The sequence below is a fragment of the Heptranchias perlo genome, chromosome 32 (genome assembly GCF_035084215.1).
Source record: "Heptranchias perlo isolate sHepPer1 chromosome 32, sHepPer1.hap1, whole genome shotgun sequence".
NCBI classification, from domain to species: domain Eukaryota; kingdom Metazoa; phylum Chordata; class Chondrichthyes; order Hexanchiformes; family Hexanchidae; genus Heptranchias; species Heptranchias perlo.
Genome location: NC_090356.1, coordinates 7,979,835 through 7,997,474, shown reverse-complemented (window position 1 = coordinate 7,997,474; position 17,640 = coordinate 7,979,835). Strand labels below are relative to the sequence as shown.

Below are 17,640 nucleotides of genomic sequence, written 5' to 3'. Positions count from 1 at the left end.
CCAGTCACTATCCCAGCGAGGACGTTGGTTCCAACCCTGTTCAGGTGAAGCCTGTCCATCCCGTACAGATCACTCCTGCCCCGGAGCTGGTCCTAGTGTCCCAGGAATGTGAACCCATTCCCTCATACACCATCTCTCCAGCCAAGCAGTTAACTCCTCTCCTCCACACTTAAACTCTTGAGTTCCAAGGGTTAAAGGGATACAAGGAAGGTGATATAATTTGGGTTTATTCAGCATCCACTCTTGCACATTGAGACGTTCAATTATTTCTTTTTAATACAGAATTATCAGCTTTTGTGAGAACAGGGGTTGGAAGCGAACCTATGACAATAACAGAGGGGACTACTTATTAAAATGGTGCGAAATGAATACATCGGCCAACTTCCAATGCTTCCAAGAAGGTAAAGGGCTGTTCAAATGAACTAATACAGGAGCTGTCATAAGTGTAACATTATGCAGATGTTTTTAGGTCATCTTTAGTATAAAGGATGTTGTAGCTTTGATTGTTTTTTTCCACTTGTACAGGAGGGGGAGAATCCATGTTCTCCTTTACTTTCTAAATCTGATGCTGAATATAAATGGAAATTCTTTCTTTCTTTCTATAACCCACTGACGTAACACACTTTGTTCTTGGCTTTTTCACAAATTGAGGTATCTTATGAAATTCCCTCTCAGTAACATGTGTCTCCCTCTCCCCTTGCTTTGTCCTGTCCTGAAGATAAGTTAAGGCATGATTCTATAATCACCAGCATCCTGCATCCCTCTGCTGTTCCCGGCTAACCACTCTTCAAGTGGGCTTAGATGGTGACTCAGTTACCAGAGGGTATCATGGCTTCCCCTTCTTTTGTCATCGTCCAATACCCACACACATGCGGTTTCCAGCCAGCAACACTAAGTAGTCATCAGAAGCAGGAATCCTAGCTGATAGTTTTTCTCTTTTCAGGTCTCAGACACTCAGACCAATTTTAATATTACCACCACGACCCCAGGCTAAGAGCAGCTAACTTAGTACTGATCCAGACTGGGATCTTCCTCATGTATATGGCTCAGGATCATACCTGTAGCATACTTTTTATATACACCTCATATTTTTGTATGTCGGTCCCTAGACATGTGTGGTCAACAGAAGGAGAAAAAGAGACCAATACATTGTATATCAGGGAGATCGATACATCGTACATCAGGGAGATCAATACATCGTACGTCAGGGAGACCAATACATCGTATGTCAGGGAGACCAATACATCGTACATCAAGGAGATTGATACATCGTATGTCAGGGAGACCAATACATCGTACATCAGGGAGATCAATACATCGTATGTCAGGGAGACCAATACATCGTATGTCAGGGAGATCGATACATCGTATGTCAGGGAGACCAATACATCGTATATCAGTGGGTGACCAGGGATGTTCAGGAATCTTGGGTATTTTGAGGCTTGTAAGCATTTATCATTTCCCAAAACTGTATAATGCGTCTTGTTGATTGGCCTCTCTAATGCTTATGGATTTTGTTTCTGTCACTCTGACAGGTAAGCAGCTATTAAACCAGATCCCAAACGACAAACTCCTGACCACCAAGGTTGGCCTCTGTTCTTCCCTGAAGAACTATGAACAGATAGTAACTAAATATGCAAAGCTTATATATCCAAGGTAAGTGAATTAGTTCCATCCATTTTTCCATAATAACAACTACTCACATTTATATAACCGCCGTTAACGTAGAAAAATATCCCAAGGCGCCTCATAAAGGTGTGAGGAAAAATGGACACCACACCAACAAAGGGTAGATAGAGAGAAACTATTTCCTCTGGTTGGAGAGTCCAGAACAATGGTGCATAACCTTAAAATTAGGGCTAGGCCATTCAGGGGTGATTTCAGGAAGCAATTCTTCACAGAAAGGGTAATGGAAATCTGGAACTCTCTCCCCCAAAAAGCTGTTGGGGGTCAATTGAAAATTTCGAAACTGAGATCGATAGATTTCTGTTAGGTAAGGGTATTAAGGGACCAAGGCGGGTAAATGGAGTTAAGATACAGGTCAGCCATGATCTAATTGAATGACGGAATGAGCTCGAGGGGCTGAATAGCCTCCTCCTGTTCCTAGGTTCCTATATTGTATGGCTGGTGCAGGTTACAGAGATTGGTTGGGTGAGATTACAGAGGGAGTTAAACACACGGATCAGAATTTTAAATTTGTGGGCATTGAGGGATCAGGAGCCAATGTACTGATCCAAAGCTGATCGCCTACATCTTAGCCTCAGGATTACACTTTGCAGTCTCTTGTTTAAAACCTGGCTGTCCATGTGTCCCTTTCTCACCAGGAGGAGGGCTGTGACACTAACATCCTCCCTGATCAGCGATTCACAGTAGGCCCTTCAATAGAACCAGCTACCTCTCCTCCCCCTTGGGATGTGGGTTTGAGGAGAATATCTCCTGCTGTTTTTCAAAATGAATGGGGGCCATCCCAACTAATGAGCCTGGGAGAAGACAGCTGACCCTCATTGTATCAGTTGAAGGTCCAACCGATCTGCCTCTCTAAAAGTTAACATTTCAACCCTGGAGAGACAAATATAGTGATGATGTCATGTCATGTCTCTTGAAATCTTAAACGGCAGCTGACACCAGACTGGGGCTGGACGGCTAAGAAGGATTTTCTTTGAATTATGAGGCTGCTGCTTTGAATTACTGTTTTGAATTATTATGCGAAGAGACTGGAGAAGCTGGTATTGTTCTCCTTAGAGCAGAGAAGGTTAAGGGGAGATTTAATAGTGTTCAGAATTATGAGGGATTTTGATAGAATAGATAGGGAGAAACTGTTTCCACTGGCAGGAGGGTCGGTAACCAAAGGACACAGATTTAAGGTCACTGGCAAAAAATCCAGTGGGGTGATGAGCAGAAATGTTTTTATGCAGCGAGATGTTATGATCTGGAATGCACTGCCTGAAAGGCTGATGAAAACAGATACAATAGTAACTTTCAAAAAGGAATTGATTTATTAAGAAAGAAAGACTTGCATTTATATGGCACTTTTCACGACCTCAGGACGTCCCAAAGCTCTTTACAGCCAATGAAGTATTTTTGAAGTGTAGTCACTGTTGTAATGTAGGAAACTAAACAGCCAATTTGCACACAGCAAGCTCCCACAAACAGGAATTTAATAATGACCAGATGATCTGTTTCAGTGATGTTGGTTGAGGGATAAATATTGTCCAGGACACCGGGGAGAACTCCCCTACTCTTTTTTTTAATTCATTCATGGGATGTGGGCATCGCTGGCGAGGCCGGCATTTATTGCCCATCCCTAATTGCCCTTGAGAAGGTGGTGGTGAGCGGCCTTGAACCGCTGCAGTCCGTGTGGTGAAGGTTCTCCCACAGTGCTGTTAGGAAGGGAGTTCCAGGATTTTGACCCAGCGACGATGAAGGAATGGCGATATATTTCCAAGTCAGGATGGTGTGTGACTTGGAGGGGCACGTTCAGGTGGTGGTCCCATGCGCCTTGGCGAGTTGCTGCAGTGCATCTTGTAGATGGTACACACTGTATCTTCTTCAAAATGATGTCATGGGATCTTTTACATCCACTTGAGAGGGCAGATGGGGGGGCTCGGTTTAACATCTCATCCGAGAGACGGCACCTCCAACAATGCAGCACTCCCTCAGTACTATACTGAAGTCTCAGCCTAGATTTTTGTGCTCAAGTCTCTGCAGTGGGACTTGAACCCACGATCTTCTGACTCAGAGGCAAGAGTGCTACCAATTGAGCCACACCAGACACATGCAATATTTGAAATGGAAAAATTTGCAGGGCTATGGGGAAGCAGCAGGGGAGTGGGACTAATTGGCTAGTTCTTACAAGGTTGTGAGGTGGTCTCATGTATTAGGTGCCATCTTTTTGGGCATGGAGAGAATTAGACTTAACATACTGTAAGTTGAAAGAGCACATGTATGATGACACGTGCAGTCCATTGTGGGTGCCATTAAGTGATCAGACATCTTGCAGCTAGATTGTGTTACAACAAATTTCCGTGGGAAGCTTTTTGAAGATGTGATTTTACCAGAGCTTTCAAAACCACAGCTGTAATGTGTGCCTATGGGGTTGCATGGTCATCAATGCAATAGCTGCAAGGTTGGTTGTGGGCTTGGCATGGAGGAGCAGCAACGGTTGCCTGGCAACACTTTGTGGCATGCATGCATGCATGAGCCATGCCCTGGCCAGTGGAAGCACTGGGTAGTTTTATTTTGGCAACTTCCATAAGGTGTGCCATGCTCTTCTGCGTCTGTTTCCAAGTCTTGCAGACAGGGTTGAGCCTGACCATCGACTCCTACCAGGCATGCTGTCCTTCTGCCCTCTGAGATCCAACAATCAAGGCAACCTTTCCTGCATCCAGCTTATGCAGTAGATCCTCCACTTCACCATCCATCAAACAGAGGGATTAGATGCTGTACTGCTCCATCAGTAGCCCACAGAATCCATTTAGGAACATAGGAATCGCTAGGTGAAAAAGACCAAGGTCCATCTAGTTCATCATCTACCATCCTGGTAGTCACATGATACAACGATAATGGAGTTGTTGACTAATCCTAGCAATCAATCTCTATCAATTTTTTTTATTCATTCATTGGATGTGGGCATCGCTGGCAAGGCCAGCATTTATTGCACATCCCTAATTGCCCTTGAGAAGGTGGTGGTGAGCCACCTTCTTGAACCGCTGCAGTCCGTGTGGTGAAGGCTCTCCCACAGTGCTGTTACGAAGGGAGTTCCAGGATTTTGACCCAGCGACGATGAAGGAACGGTGATATATTTCCAAGTCAGGATGGTGTGTGACTTGGAGGGGAATGTGCAGGTGGTGTTGTTCCCATGTACCTGCTGCTCTTGTCCTTCTAGGTGGTAGAGGTCGCGGGTTTGGGAGGTGCTATCGAAGAAGCCTTGGCGAGTTGCAGCAGTGCATCCTGTGGATGGTACACACTACAGCTACAGTGCGCCGGTGATGAAGGGAGTGAATGTATAGGGTGGTGGATGGGGTGCCAATCAAGTGGGCTGCTTTGTCCTGGATGGTGTCGAGCTTCTTGAGTGTTGTTGGAGCTGCACTCATCCAGGCAAGTGGAGAGTATTCCATCACACTCCTGACTTGTGCCTTGTGGATGGTGGAAAGGCTTAGGGGAGTCAGGAGGTGAGTCACTCGCCACAGAATACTCAGCCTCTGACCTGCTCTTGTAGCCACAGTATTTATATGGCTGGTCCAGTTAAGTTTCTGGTCAATGGTGACCCCCAGGATGTTGATGGTGGGGGATTCGGCGATGGTAATGCCGTTGAATGTCAAGGGGAGGTGGTTAGACTCTCTCTTGTTGAAGATGGTCATTGCCTGGCACTTGTCTGACGCGAATGTTACTTGCCACTTATGAGCCCAAGCTTGGATGTTATCCAGGTCTTGCTGCATGCAGGCTCGGACTGCTTCATTATTTGAGGGGTTGCAAATGGAACTGAACACTGTGCAATCATCAGCGAACATCCCCATTTCTGATCTCATTGATGAAGCAGCTGAAGATGGTTGGGCCTAGGACACTGCCCTGAGGAACTCCTGCAACAATGTCTACGACAGTCTATTAGTCTACGACAGACCCAGACATGAGGTAAGGAAAACCCCCAGTGGTGGAGAGCTTTGGGAACCATAGGTCTAAAGTCATCTGTTCCTCCCAAGCCTGCTGCACTTACCATGTGTCATGTCTCACTTCCACATTTATTGTGCCAGCCATTTGTTATGTTCCAGCTACTTCTTTGGCCCTCTCCCTTTGACAATCGCTCGGTCTAGGGAGTTTTCCCGAATAAAGTTATGTCTTTAAAATACTTGACCCTTGAGCAAATTGGCAGACGTTTCAATCTGGTCTGTAAGTGTTCTTTGAAAGGGAGCCATGTACGTTATATCAGAGATGCAGAATGTCAGACTATTAGAAAGGAGGAGGAATCGCTGTGGGGAAGGGGAGAGGGCCATGCATCATTTAGTGGGCTAGCACATTAGGCCTGGGTTAATAGCGTTCACTCACATGCTCATTTCAGGTCTCTGCAGCTGAAACTGAAAGAAACCAAAACACTTCGGTTTACTTGTTAAACACGTGCTTTTCTATGTTGAATTCATCTTATTAACTTGGAATTCAAACACTGTTACAAGTTTAGGGCCTGCCTTAGATATTTTCTCAGAAGCAGTCAGGTGCTGGTCATACCCGTAAGTGGCCTGAGTGCCCTAGGTTTAGGGATCTAGTTAGTTAGTTAGTTAGAGTCTCCTGTGGGACATGAGGCAACCCATTTCTCCCGCTGCTGTCTGTCCAGAGCGAGATATTTGACTCCGATCAGAGTCTCATCGTGCGTTAGTCCAGCAGATCATGGTTCTCCATGATGTTTATATTTGCATGTCTGTAACAGACTCTACTTGTCTCTGGGTTGTTTCCGTAACAAAAGGCATCTTTATGTTAGTCTGACGCACAATCCTCTACCGGGAGTTATACCCCCACCGGCCGGCCGAGCTCTCAGGGTTATCGGTGCATACAGGCCTTCTCACCACGTCAAGGTGTAGCCACTAGGAAAGGTTAGGGATGTACCGTACGGCCCAATATCTAATCATACAATAGCACTGCCCAGGGGCATAACAATAGGACCCCCTTCTGATCCGAACTGGATATCGTATCTTTCGCACCTGCCCTCAGGTGCACTTCTCCGATCTTTCTGAAGGCAGACTGAGCAACACCTGGTGAGACAAAGTAAGACATGAATCATTAAATTGCTTTATTTCACAGACTGAATGCGGACATACAGAGTAACAGTCAAAACAAATTCCATTTCCTTGGCTCAATCTCACCTCTCTGCTCGAAAACAAGGGGAAAAAATAAACCCGTGCCCTGCCTTTTTGTGGGATGATGTGCTTGTCTTTGACATGACCTCACTTTCAGACTACTTCTAACTGCAAAAAACTGATTTTTAGCTTCCAGTTCCAGGCCAAGAGCTGTGTTTCACAGTCCTCTGTTCAAAACCCGATTGTCCCTTTGTTCCTTTTCTCTGTTAATTCCGGCCCCAGGAAGTAGCCGTGCAGCATCTCTGGCACCTTCCCCACACAGAGATTCACCAGCAGGCCCATCCACCAAACTGGCTACCACTTCCCCCAGGGCTATATTGTCTGCCGTCACCTCATGCCATGCCCATGTGAATCGAATCATCCACGCCATAATGGGTGTGAATAATTGTTCAGTCACCTGAGATGAGATGACAAATTGCACCATATCCCTGGGCACCCTGGCCGATGGACCTGGGGTGAGACGACAGATCTTTGTTGCATCCGATTCAAGTAGGCTGGGAGTTGCGATATCCCCCAAACTGGCTCATCTTGCCTTTATTGCATATTCTGCAATGTCTGCACACTGTGGCCTTCCTTTTAATCTGTGCGAATTCACTACCCGAGGCATAGCTCAATCCCAAAATCATTATGTGAAGAAAAAAAAACATTGTCAAAAATCCTGAATCGTGAAAAAACACAAATGCCGGCAATTTGCTCCATGGCTTCCCCCGATTCATCGCCTGGTCTGGGGTTTCCATTGATGTTCTGCCCAAGTTACTGCGGCTGATCGGGCAAACGCCTGAGGGGATTGCTGGTGAAATATTCTCATCGACGTCTTCAGGCTGGAGTTTAGGGTCTGTGTCATGTGACCGGCATAAAACGAATGCTGGCTGTGTAAATCGTAGAACTGTGAAGATTTACTACTGCTGAAATACGATATAAACCATTCTTCTGGCTATTAATATTTTGCTTTGAAATTTAATTTAAGGAACAGCTGTGTAAATGGAGCATGTCTCTGACAAATGTTCTGGTTGAATTAAACAATTGCACCTGCAGATGTTGAAAATAATTAATATAAGGTGAATTATTTGTAGGCAATGAATAATAAAAGTAGAACAGAACACATTATTCATTGGTTTGTGGGTCATTTGAATTCAGATGTATGCGAGGCACTACACTGTAGTGTCGCTCTTATTGGACTCAATATGGCACAAAACTGATTCAAACATTTCTATTGCTGATGAAAACATATCTCACCGAATTTGAAGATTTGTTCATTCTTAAGGGGTTTTGAAGTTGAAAATGCCTTCCCCAATTCCTGTGTTCTTGCAACCTCTCTTCTTCCCCCACCCCCACTTCCAGCCCTGATGTTTCTATCACTCTCCCCGTGCATTTCCCTCCCAACCCTGGGCTTACTTCCTCTAGTTATGGTCCCTTCCTCAGTACCATTGCAGAAATGTCATGTGCTCCTGAGGACAATGTAGTAGGATGAACCATAGATTCATACAGCACAGATGGAGGTAATTCGGCCCATCGTGTCCTTGCCGGCTTTTTGAAAGTGCTATCTAATTAGTCCCACTCCCCCTGCTCTTTTCCCATAGACTTGCAAATGTCTCCTTTCAAAGTATATATCCAGTTCCCTTTTTGAAAGTTATTATTGAATCTGCTCCCATCACCCTTTCAGGCAGTGCATTCCAGATCGAACAACTCACTGTGTAAAAAAAATTCTCCTCATTTCCCCCTGGATTTTTTCCAATTATCCTAAATCTGTGTCCTTTGGTTACTGACCCTTCTGCCAGTGGAAACAGTTTCTCCCTATCTACTCTATCAAAACCCCCTCATTCTTTTGAACACCTCTATTAAATCTCCCTTAACTGCTCTAAGGAGAACAATCCCAGCTTCTCTAGTCTCATCCCTGGCATCATTTTAATAAATCTCCTCTGCATTCTCTCCAACGCCTTGACATCCTTCCTAAAGTGTGGTGCCCAGAATTGGACACAATACTCCAACTGAGGCCTAACCAGTGATTTATAAAGTTTTAGCCTAACTTCCTTGCTTTTGAACTCTATGCCTGTATTTATAAAGCCCAGAATTCCATATGTTTTTTTAATAGTCTTATCAACTCGTCCTGCCACCATCCAAGATTTGTGTACATGAACCCCCAGGTCCCTCTGTTCCTGCACCCCCTTTAATATTGTACTTTGAGCACTGACAATTTTTCTTTCTTCATGCATTATGTTGAATATTTATTAGATTTTCAGTGCAGGACTGAGGGAGTGCTGCACTGTCGGAGGTGCTGTCTTTCGGATGAGACATTAAACTAAAGCCCCGTCTGCCCTGTCAGGTGGGCGTAAAACATTCCATGGTATTATTCAAAGAAGAGCAGGGCAGTTCTCCTGATCTCCTGGCTAACATTTATCTCGCAACCAACACCACCAAAAAACGGATTAACTGGTCATTCATCTCATTGCTCTTTGTGGGAACTTAATGTGCACAAATTGGCTGCTGTGTTTGCCTACAGAACATAACTTCAAAAGTAATTCACTGGCTGTGAAGTGCTTTGGGACATCTTGAGGATATATAAATGCAAGTTCTTTCTCTTTTTCTCTAGATTCATGAAAATGGAGGAATTTTATCCTGAGACATACCGCATGGACGTAAAAAGTGAACGTCTAGCTTTCTTTGAAATTATGGAAGGTACTCTTTCTTTCTATCATCTGGAATATTATTTCCCCACCCCCTTTCCCATATAACCCCAACCCGACAGGGTAAGCCTTGATATTCATTTTAATGATGTATCCAACCAGATTGGCGTTCCAATTTTCCCTTTCTCCTTTTTGCAGACATGTCTTACCCGGGTTCAGTGCCTCCATTGAGCAATCCGACTGACAACTTGTCACAGGGGAATAGTCTTCTCCGTGGTTTGGCTCATTGTCAATTCAGAGTGCTGGAGCACCTGTTCATCCTGCCCAGGGGGTTACAGCCATTATCCAAGTTACTGTTTCCACTATTTTTATGAAATATTAACACATTTTTTCAATGTTGGAGAGAGGAGTAGAGAGCTGTGTTTGGTACAAAGGTATGTCAGGGCCAGATCTGTGGAATGTTACCCACATTCTGCTGGTTTCCTTTCCATTTTAGATCTATGCCTGGTTCATCCTTTTGTCTTCCCAATGTATATCTCAACCCTGTCTGAGCTGGCTTTGCTTTAATGTACTTTACACTTCTTTGCAGCATTTTAAACTCTGTTCACAGATTTGTGGAAATAGTAAATCTGAACTCTTGACCTCCACTTGTTGTCTCCTCCCTCCCCTCTGTTTTCTTGGCTTGTCCTTGCCAATCCTTTAAGGGTGCATTTTTATTATGTTTAGTGATGCACATGTGAAGTGATATCGCTGCTTCACACTGACACTAAACATGTGCAGTGGCAATCCAGAGTTAATGGCTGCCACGATTTCTCCAGGTAGTCCTCCAGTTTCTCCAGGCTCCATTTTGGGCATTGACTCTGGATTTAGTGTGAATGCACCTGGAAAGGCACTTCTCTGCTGTGTCCATGTGGCTTCCAATGAAGGGTCACACCTGAAATGGTAACCTTCCTTTCCCAAATTCTGATGGGTTTGCTGTACACATCCAGTATTTTCTATTGTGTGTCAGGTGTCTGCCGTGGCTCAGTGGTAGCACTCTCGCCTCTGAGTCAAAAGGTGGTGGGTTCAAGTCCTACTCCAGAGACTTGAGCGCCTAATCCAGGCTGACCTTACTGAGGGAGTGCTGCACCGTCTTTTGACTGAGATGTTAAACTGCCCTCTCAGGTGGATGTAAAAGATCCCATGGCGTTATTCGAAGAAGAGCAGAGGAGTTGTCCTGTCCAATATATGTCCCTAAACCAACACCTAAAACAGATGATCTGGTCATTTATTTCAGTGCTGTTTGTGGGATCTTGCTGTGCGCAAATTGGCTACCGTATTTCCAACAATACAACAGTGCCTACATTTCAAAAGTACTTCATTGGCTGTAAAATGCTTTGGGACGTCCTGAGATCGTGAAAGGTGCAAGTCTTTTCTTTATTGTGATCTCTTCAAACAGATGGTCAGAGGTGACCCGACTCTGCTATAATGCCCTTAAATAGTTCTATGACACACACATGAAGACGAGCATTTGGACAAGGAATCGGAAGGGTTCCTGAACTCTTGGAACCATAACCCGATAAGAAAGCAAAGCCTCCACAAAATTGGCCTGATGGTGTGGTTCAGCATGGGATAGTCAGACATGAGTCTATAGCAGCGCCGGTTGGCTCCCTCTTCATGTGAAGCCCCATTCCTCTGTTTAGTGCTTATCTCTGAGATGCCACAATCATGCCCTGAGTTGCGCTACACCATCAGGCTATTTTGAGCTGCTCGATCCGTGGTTAATCGTAATTCAATTGCAGCTGTCCTTTTTCACCTCATCTACCATCTCATTTCACCCGGGCACCCCCTGGACCTTAAATGGCCTCCTGCATTACAATTACCTGTAAACCACCCCATAGCATTAACACAATCCAGGTGAAGTTTTGAAATTGTCTGCCCCCTAGTCAGCTCTTAATAGCGTTCTGTGGAAAGAGATGAACAAAACAGAGACTGATGTGTTTAACTGCTGGTCGATCATTGGGAAACATTATTTCCTTCTGCTGATGCTTTGTTTCACATGGTTTCTCTCCACGCAGATGGACCGATTTGGATTTCGAAACCAGCCGGATCGAACCTGGGCCGAGGAATTTTCCTCCTGAAGTGCCAAGACGACTTCCTGGACTTCCGTACGAAACTGGAAAGTGTAGAGCAGAATCCTTACTGCAAGATGTGTTACTATGGTTTATCCATCAACAGAATAGTGCAAAGGTAATTAAGAGAAATCGCAATATAAATAAAACTGCAGGTTATATGGCTGGATTGGATGGAAAAGGGGAGTCATAAATAGCATTTAATTAAAGCAGTTGCTGGAATAGTACAGTTCTTCTGTTACGTTTGTTATCAGTCTGTAGGATTGTCTGTTTTAAGTATAAATGTCCGCTGTGGCTCAGTGGGTAGCCCTCTGAACCAAGAACGTTGTGGGTTCAAGTCCTACTCCAGAGACTTGAGCTCATAATCTAGGCTGACACTCCCAGTGCTGTACTGAGGCAGTGCTGCACTGTCAGAGGTGCTGTTTTTCGGATGAGATGTTGAACTGAGGCCCCCATCTGCCCTCTCAGGCGGATGTAAAAAATCCCACGGCACTGTTTGAAGAAGAGCATCCCTCAACAAACATCACTAAAAACAAATGATCTGGTCATTATCACATTGCTGTTTTGTGAGATCTTGCTGAGCACAAATTGGCTGCCGTGTTTCCACCATTACAACAGTGACTAGACATCAAAAGTACTTCATTGGCTGTAAAGCTCTTTGGGACATGCTGAGGTCGTGAAAGGTGCTATATAAATGCAAGTCTTTCTTTTTCTTTTACTGTACCAGGCCTAGAGTCCCTGATATGGACACTGGGGGGGGTGATTTTAAACCCCAAGAATGGGTGGGTTGGGGGTGGGTGGGAGTTGAAAATAGTTGTTTTTTGGGTCGCAATCGCAACCCGGCTTTATTTCCAGGTATAACGTCGGCGCCTAAAAGTACAGGCTTCCCAGTGGGAATGCAAAGTCCGAAAATCTTGTGGTTGCGACCCAAAAAAAACAATTACTTTCAACTCCCACCCGCCCCCGAACCACACATTCTTGGGGTTTAAAATCACCCCCAGGGTGTGAAAAGATAGTAATTTCTTCCAATTTCCATCACAGACATCCTAGCCTTGATGAGCTCACAAAGAGTTCACTGTATACAGTGAGACCACAAACACAAGTGTAAAGAGCACATTTACAATTTCACTATACAGCAAACAGCAGAAACAGTTCCCCTGAAGTGACAAAAGCAGATGATTTCATTGCTTCCATAGTTTTCTTGGAGTTTTCGGATTGATCTGTGTGTGTGCAAGAAAACCAGGAAGAAGGAGAACGGGAAGAAAACCTTCCAAGATTGATTTTATGATGGCACGTTCCTGGCAGGGAATCTTACCCATTGGGAGTGCAAACCGGGTAATTGTGGGCTTGGCCCCGAACCATTTTCCAAGGAAAATCATGGGGGAATCGTGCCCGCCATTTCCTGGGATGTGCTTCCAGCAGGAGATGCTCTCTGCCTGAAACATTCGGAAAATCAGCCCCCATGTGTGTGCATTAGAGAGGAAAAGTCTGGCATTGGTCCAGATGGAAGCACTGGAAATGAACTATCTGCCTGATAGTCCACAAACCTATCTGTAGGATTGCCCTAAAATGCCTGTTCGTTTACCCAAACAGATACCTGCATGCACCTCTACTTTTGGAAGGTAGAAAGTTCGACATCCGCTCCTACTTACTGATCGCCTGCACCTCACCTTTTATGGTCTTCTTTCGCCACGGTTACGTCAAATTGACATGTAACAAATACGATCCATATTCCGATGATCTGACAAGTCATCTGACCAACCAGGTAAGTTAAATATGGGGAAAATACCATCCCTCCATCTCCCTTGTGATTGTCAGAATTTATGAATCAAAAATATTAGGGGTCATGAAGTAAAATGATAATGTTAAGTTGATTTTTTTATTTTTTGGGGTCTTTTCAAAATCTTTTTACCATAGATTATTAGCTGTCATATCTTAGATCGCTCAAGGGTGAGTCCCAACTCCACAAACCATTGACAGCATCTCCCCTTTTCCTGGGATTTAGGTGTGCCTGGGAGAATGAACAGCAAACCATCCTTGATAATTGCTTTTGGGTACTGGACTAATTTATGCTTCCACAAGATCTCATCGTCACTTTTTGAAAGCAGTCGAGCATCACATCAAACCTTGTTTGAAGTGTAAAATATTGAGTGAATGTATTAACCTAACCATGAAATAGCAAATAATGTAACAGCGATATAATAGTTATATATAATTATAGTCAAATCTCTCTATGGCCTCGCCCCCTCTCTATCTCTGTATCCTCCTCCAGCCTTAAGACCCTCCGAGATCTCTGCGCTGCTCCAATTCTGGCCTCTTGCACATTCCCGATTTTAATCGCTCCACCATTGGCGGCCGTGCCTTCAGCTGCCTCGGCCCTAAGCTCTGGAATTCCCTCTCTAAACCTCTCCACCTCTCTACCTCTCTCTCCTCCTTTAAGACGCTCCTTAAAACCTACCTCTTTGACTAAGCTTTTGGTCACCTGTCCTAATATCTCCATGTGTGTCAAACTTTGTCTGATAACACTCCTGTGAAGCGTCTTGGGATATTTTACTACATTAAAGGTGCTGTATAAGTTGTTGTTGTTGTTGTTGAAGTCTTTTATCTAACTCCTAGATTAGACAAAATTATAAAAGGCGGTAACTCAAAGAACTAAATTAATCCTCTGGAGTTGATTTTTAAAGATCCAATGCTTCCCTTGTCTCTTCTAAAATTTTTAAACAGTCTCTTTTGTTTTTTAAGATTTGAAAAGTGTCTTTCTTTTGGGATTTCCCAGTTGCCATGCCTCATGAGATTATCCAACTGCTTCAATTTGAACAGGTCCCCCCCCTCCCCCCCAAAAAAATAAAGGCACTTCCTGGATTTTTGAATGTTCCACTACTCAGATTTTTTTTTAAATTGCCAGTCGGGAACAAACAGAATCAATTACAAAACCTGTGCGTTTGAAAATCGTGTTAGACACCAGGAGAATATGACAACAAACCTCGCAACGTTGGACGGCTATAGACTTAGTGCAACACTTTAGCTTTAGTTGGCCATTAAGTTCCCCGCACACAATGATACTTTTAAAGGGGCAGACACCAAACGAAAACCTCTAGAAAAATACATCAAATTTATCGCGTGGATTTTGTTTTTATTGAAACTGTGCAATTTGGGGTTTTCTGCCCATATTTCCACATACAAAATGTCAAATTATATTTGATAACGCTCTTGTGAAGCGCCTTGGAATGTTTTACTATGATAAAGGCACTATATAAATGCAAGTTGTTGTTGTGCAGTGAGTTCCCAATCTCGGTCATGCTATTGTGGAGAGATGTTGGGTGAATGCTAATCTCAGCATCCAGTTATAAAACATCATTGGTAAAAGCCAGGAAGAACACTTCCTATCCTCTCAGCTAAGAATAGAATTTTACAGCACAGAAGGAGGCCATTCGGCCCATCATGCCTGTGCCATCTCTTTGAAAGAGTTTTCCAATTTGTTCCAACTTCCTGCTCTTTATCCCATTGCCCAGCAAATGTTTCCTTTTCAAGAATTTATCCAATTCCCCTTTTGAAAGTTACTATTGAATCTGCTCCCACCGCCCTTTCAGGCCGTGCATTCCAGATCATAACAACTCGCTGCATTAAAAAAAATGAAAATAAAAATCGGGAGAGATGCAAAACGAGCTGCTGATTCACTATCACCCTTTTTACTCTATCGCACACAAAGTCAAAATCTACCCCATTGAAAGAAATCACAGGAGTTTGATGTTTCTTCAGCGCTGCTTGTTTGTTCATGTAGTTAGGCAGTGCACAGGGGATCTTATGTGCTCAGGTGAGACTGGGCTGCCCAGCTGAATTCAAGGCAGGTGTTCGTTAGCATTGTGTAAATTACCCAGCAACCCCTGAGAGGGGGATAAAAATACCCACCTCGGCAGCTGTTGACAATCGTTTCCAAAACTCTGCACCTCACTCGTCTCTTCATAGTTTCAATCCATCTTTTTTGTATTTTATCGTTGAAGATCACTACAGTAAATTTTCACCATTTTCAAAATTTTTTTTTATATGGAATTGCATCTGTACAAATATTCTGACATAAAAGCTGTCAGAATTTTAATCCCTTAAGACACATGGTTCAGGCTTGTTAGCGCAGAGTTGAGGGAAATTTACTTTGAATCTCACCCAAGTGTATATGACCCTCGCAGTCACTGATGTTACCATTGGATGTTAAAAAGTATGTAATTGTTTAACTCCCTGGCATTGATGTTTCTCACCTTGATGAGCACAAAGGTACCATACAAAAATAAGTTAAATGCAAAGCCTTTGTAGAAATGGCTTCCTGATTGTTCAGATATGAAGCGTAAAGCTTTTATGTGATGTATTTTTGTTTCCAACTATATATGTATATATACACACACACATAGTGCATGTATGACACCAACCATCGCAGGGAGTTGGGGCAACTTGTGAGTAAGTTGATCTCAGTGATGTTATAACTAAAGTCTATATTGTTTGGGAATTCAAAAGAAACTGTGATATCAGACGTGTCGCAATTGTGAATGGCCTACTCCTGCTCCTATCTTTTATGGCAAATTCAGAGAAAAGAGTAGAAGGCTGAAGGAAGCAAAATTACAAGTCACTGAGGACTGAATGAAACATATACAGATAAAAGTGTACCAATAACAATTTGCATTTATATAGCGCCTTTAAGGTTGTAAAAAGTCCCAAGCCGCTTCACAGGAGTGTTATCAGACAAAGAATTGACACCGAGCCAAAGAAGGGGACATTAGGACAGGCGACCAAATGCTTGGTCAAAGAGGTAGGTTTTCAGCAGTGTCTTAAAGGAGGAGAGAGAAGTGGAGAAGCGGAGAGGTTTGGGGAGAGAATTCCAGAGTTTAGGGCCGAGGCAGCTGAAGGCACGGCCGCCAATGGTGGAGTGAAGGAAGTAGGGGATGCACAAGAGGCCAGAGGTGGGATCCCTAGTATCCTTCCATCGCATAAGGATTTAGGGAGGGAGTTGCAAAGAATGGGGCCCAGGCAACTGCAAACTCTGCCAAGCTGTGGGCTGAAGGAAGTGGGATGGAGATTTGGAGGATGCATGAAAACCCATAGCAATGCTTTAGAGCTTCCAAACTAAACTACACCCATCAAAGTACAGTTTGCCTGATAGGGACTGCGCATTCTCTCCTCATAGGGACATAGCTCACTTGTCTAAATTGGGGTACTGAGGCTTAGGGATCCTCAAGTGTCCACAGTTTAACCAGCTAAAACTGCAAGGCATCAAGCTTTATACCCACATGCATAAAATGAGTTTGGTGCTCTTTCAGCGTTAACTGTTCACCATGAATTTCGGCCTTCCACTACACTCTAATCTCCATTTTTCTGACGTACCTTCAGATTTAAAAAAGCTCCCTTACTTCATGAAGGTGTGAATGTGGACAAAAGTCACAGCTGGGCAGAAGTTCAGACCAAGTGGAGTTGTGGGATGGTCCAGTTTTACCACATCCAAGCAGCAAACTCAATGCAGTTCAGTCTCCGCAGGCAAAAGATGAGTTAGTTGCTCTTTCGCTGAACTATTCATCTTGTCATTCCACCTGCTCACTCTCCTCCCACCCCCTCAGGAGATGGAGTTTTATTCCACTAATTGCTGCTTTGCACTTTCTTACCCACAGTTTGTACAGAAAAAGAACCCCCTGTACAGCGGAATGAAGGAGGACACAATCTGGTCCATGGAGCGCTTGAATGACTATATTAATGAGAAGTATATGGAAGCAAAAGCTCTCCCAAAGGACTGGGTCTTAACTGTTTTTGCGGTAAGTTTGTGCTTTCACTCAGGAGGGTTGTTTTCATGTAACGTTACTTTTGAAGAACTTAAACCAAGTGGAGTGGAAAATTCGCATCATCCTCCCAACAGGAGCATGCCAGAGATTAGGCTGGGACCGAGATACGTCAGATCTCAAATGGACTGAGGACTGGTGGCCATATCCCTGGTGAGACTAGGCATGCTGACCGCCCAATGGCAGCGGTGGGCCCCACTTGAGGGTCCAGGCTGGTATTGTGGCCAACTGAACGGCAGCTAGG

The 17,640-nt window shown here is 44.1% G+C and overlaps 1 protein-coding gene across 1 annotated transcript in view; it reads left to right on the top strand.

The window, feature by feature from the left end:
* The window catches only part of LOC137300786 (protein polyglycylase TTLL10-like), a 42,135-nt gene that overhangs the window by 11,076 nt on the left and 13,419 nt on the right, over positions 1–17,640 (top strand). The window contains exons 3-8 of the mRNA XM_067970046.1: positions 283–401; positions 1,536–1,656; positions 9,436–9,521; positions 11,527–11,698; positions 13,174–13,345; positions 17,232–17,372. Coding sequence (XP_067826147.1) covers positions 283–401; positions 1,536–1,656; positions 9,436–9,521; positions 11,527–11,698; positions 13,174–13,345; positions 17,232–17,372 — 811 coding nt within the window. The remainder of the gene's footprint in view (positions 1–282; positions 402–1,535; positions 1,657–9,435; positions 9,522–11,526; positions 11,699–13,173; positions 13,346–17,231; positions 17,373–17,640) is intronic.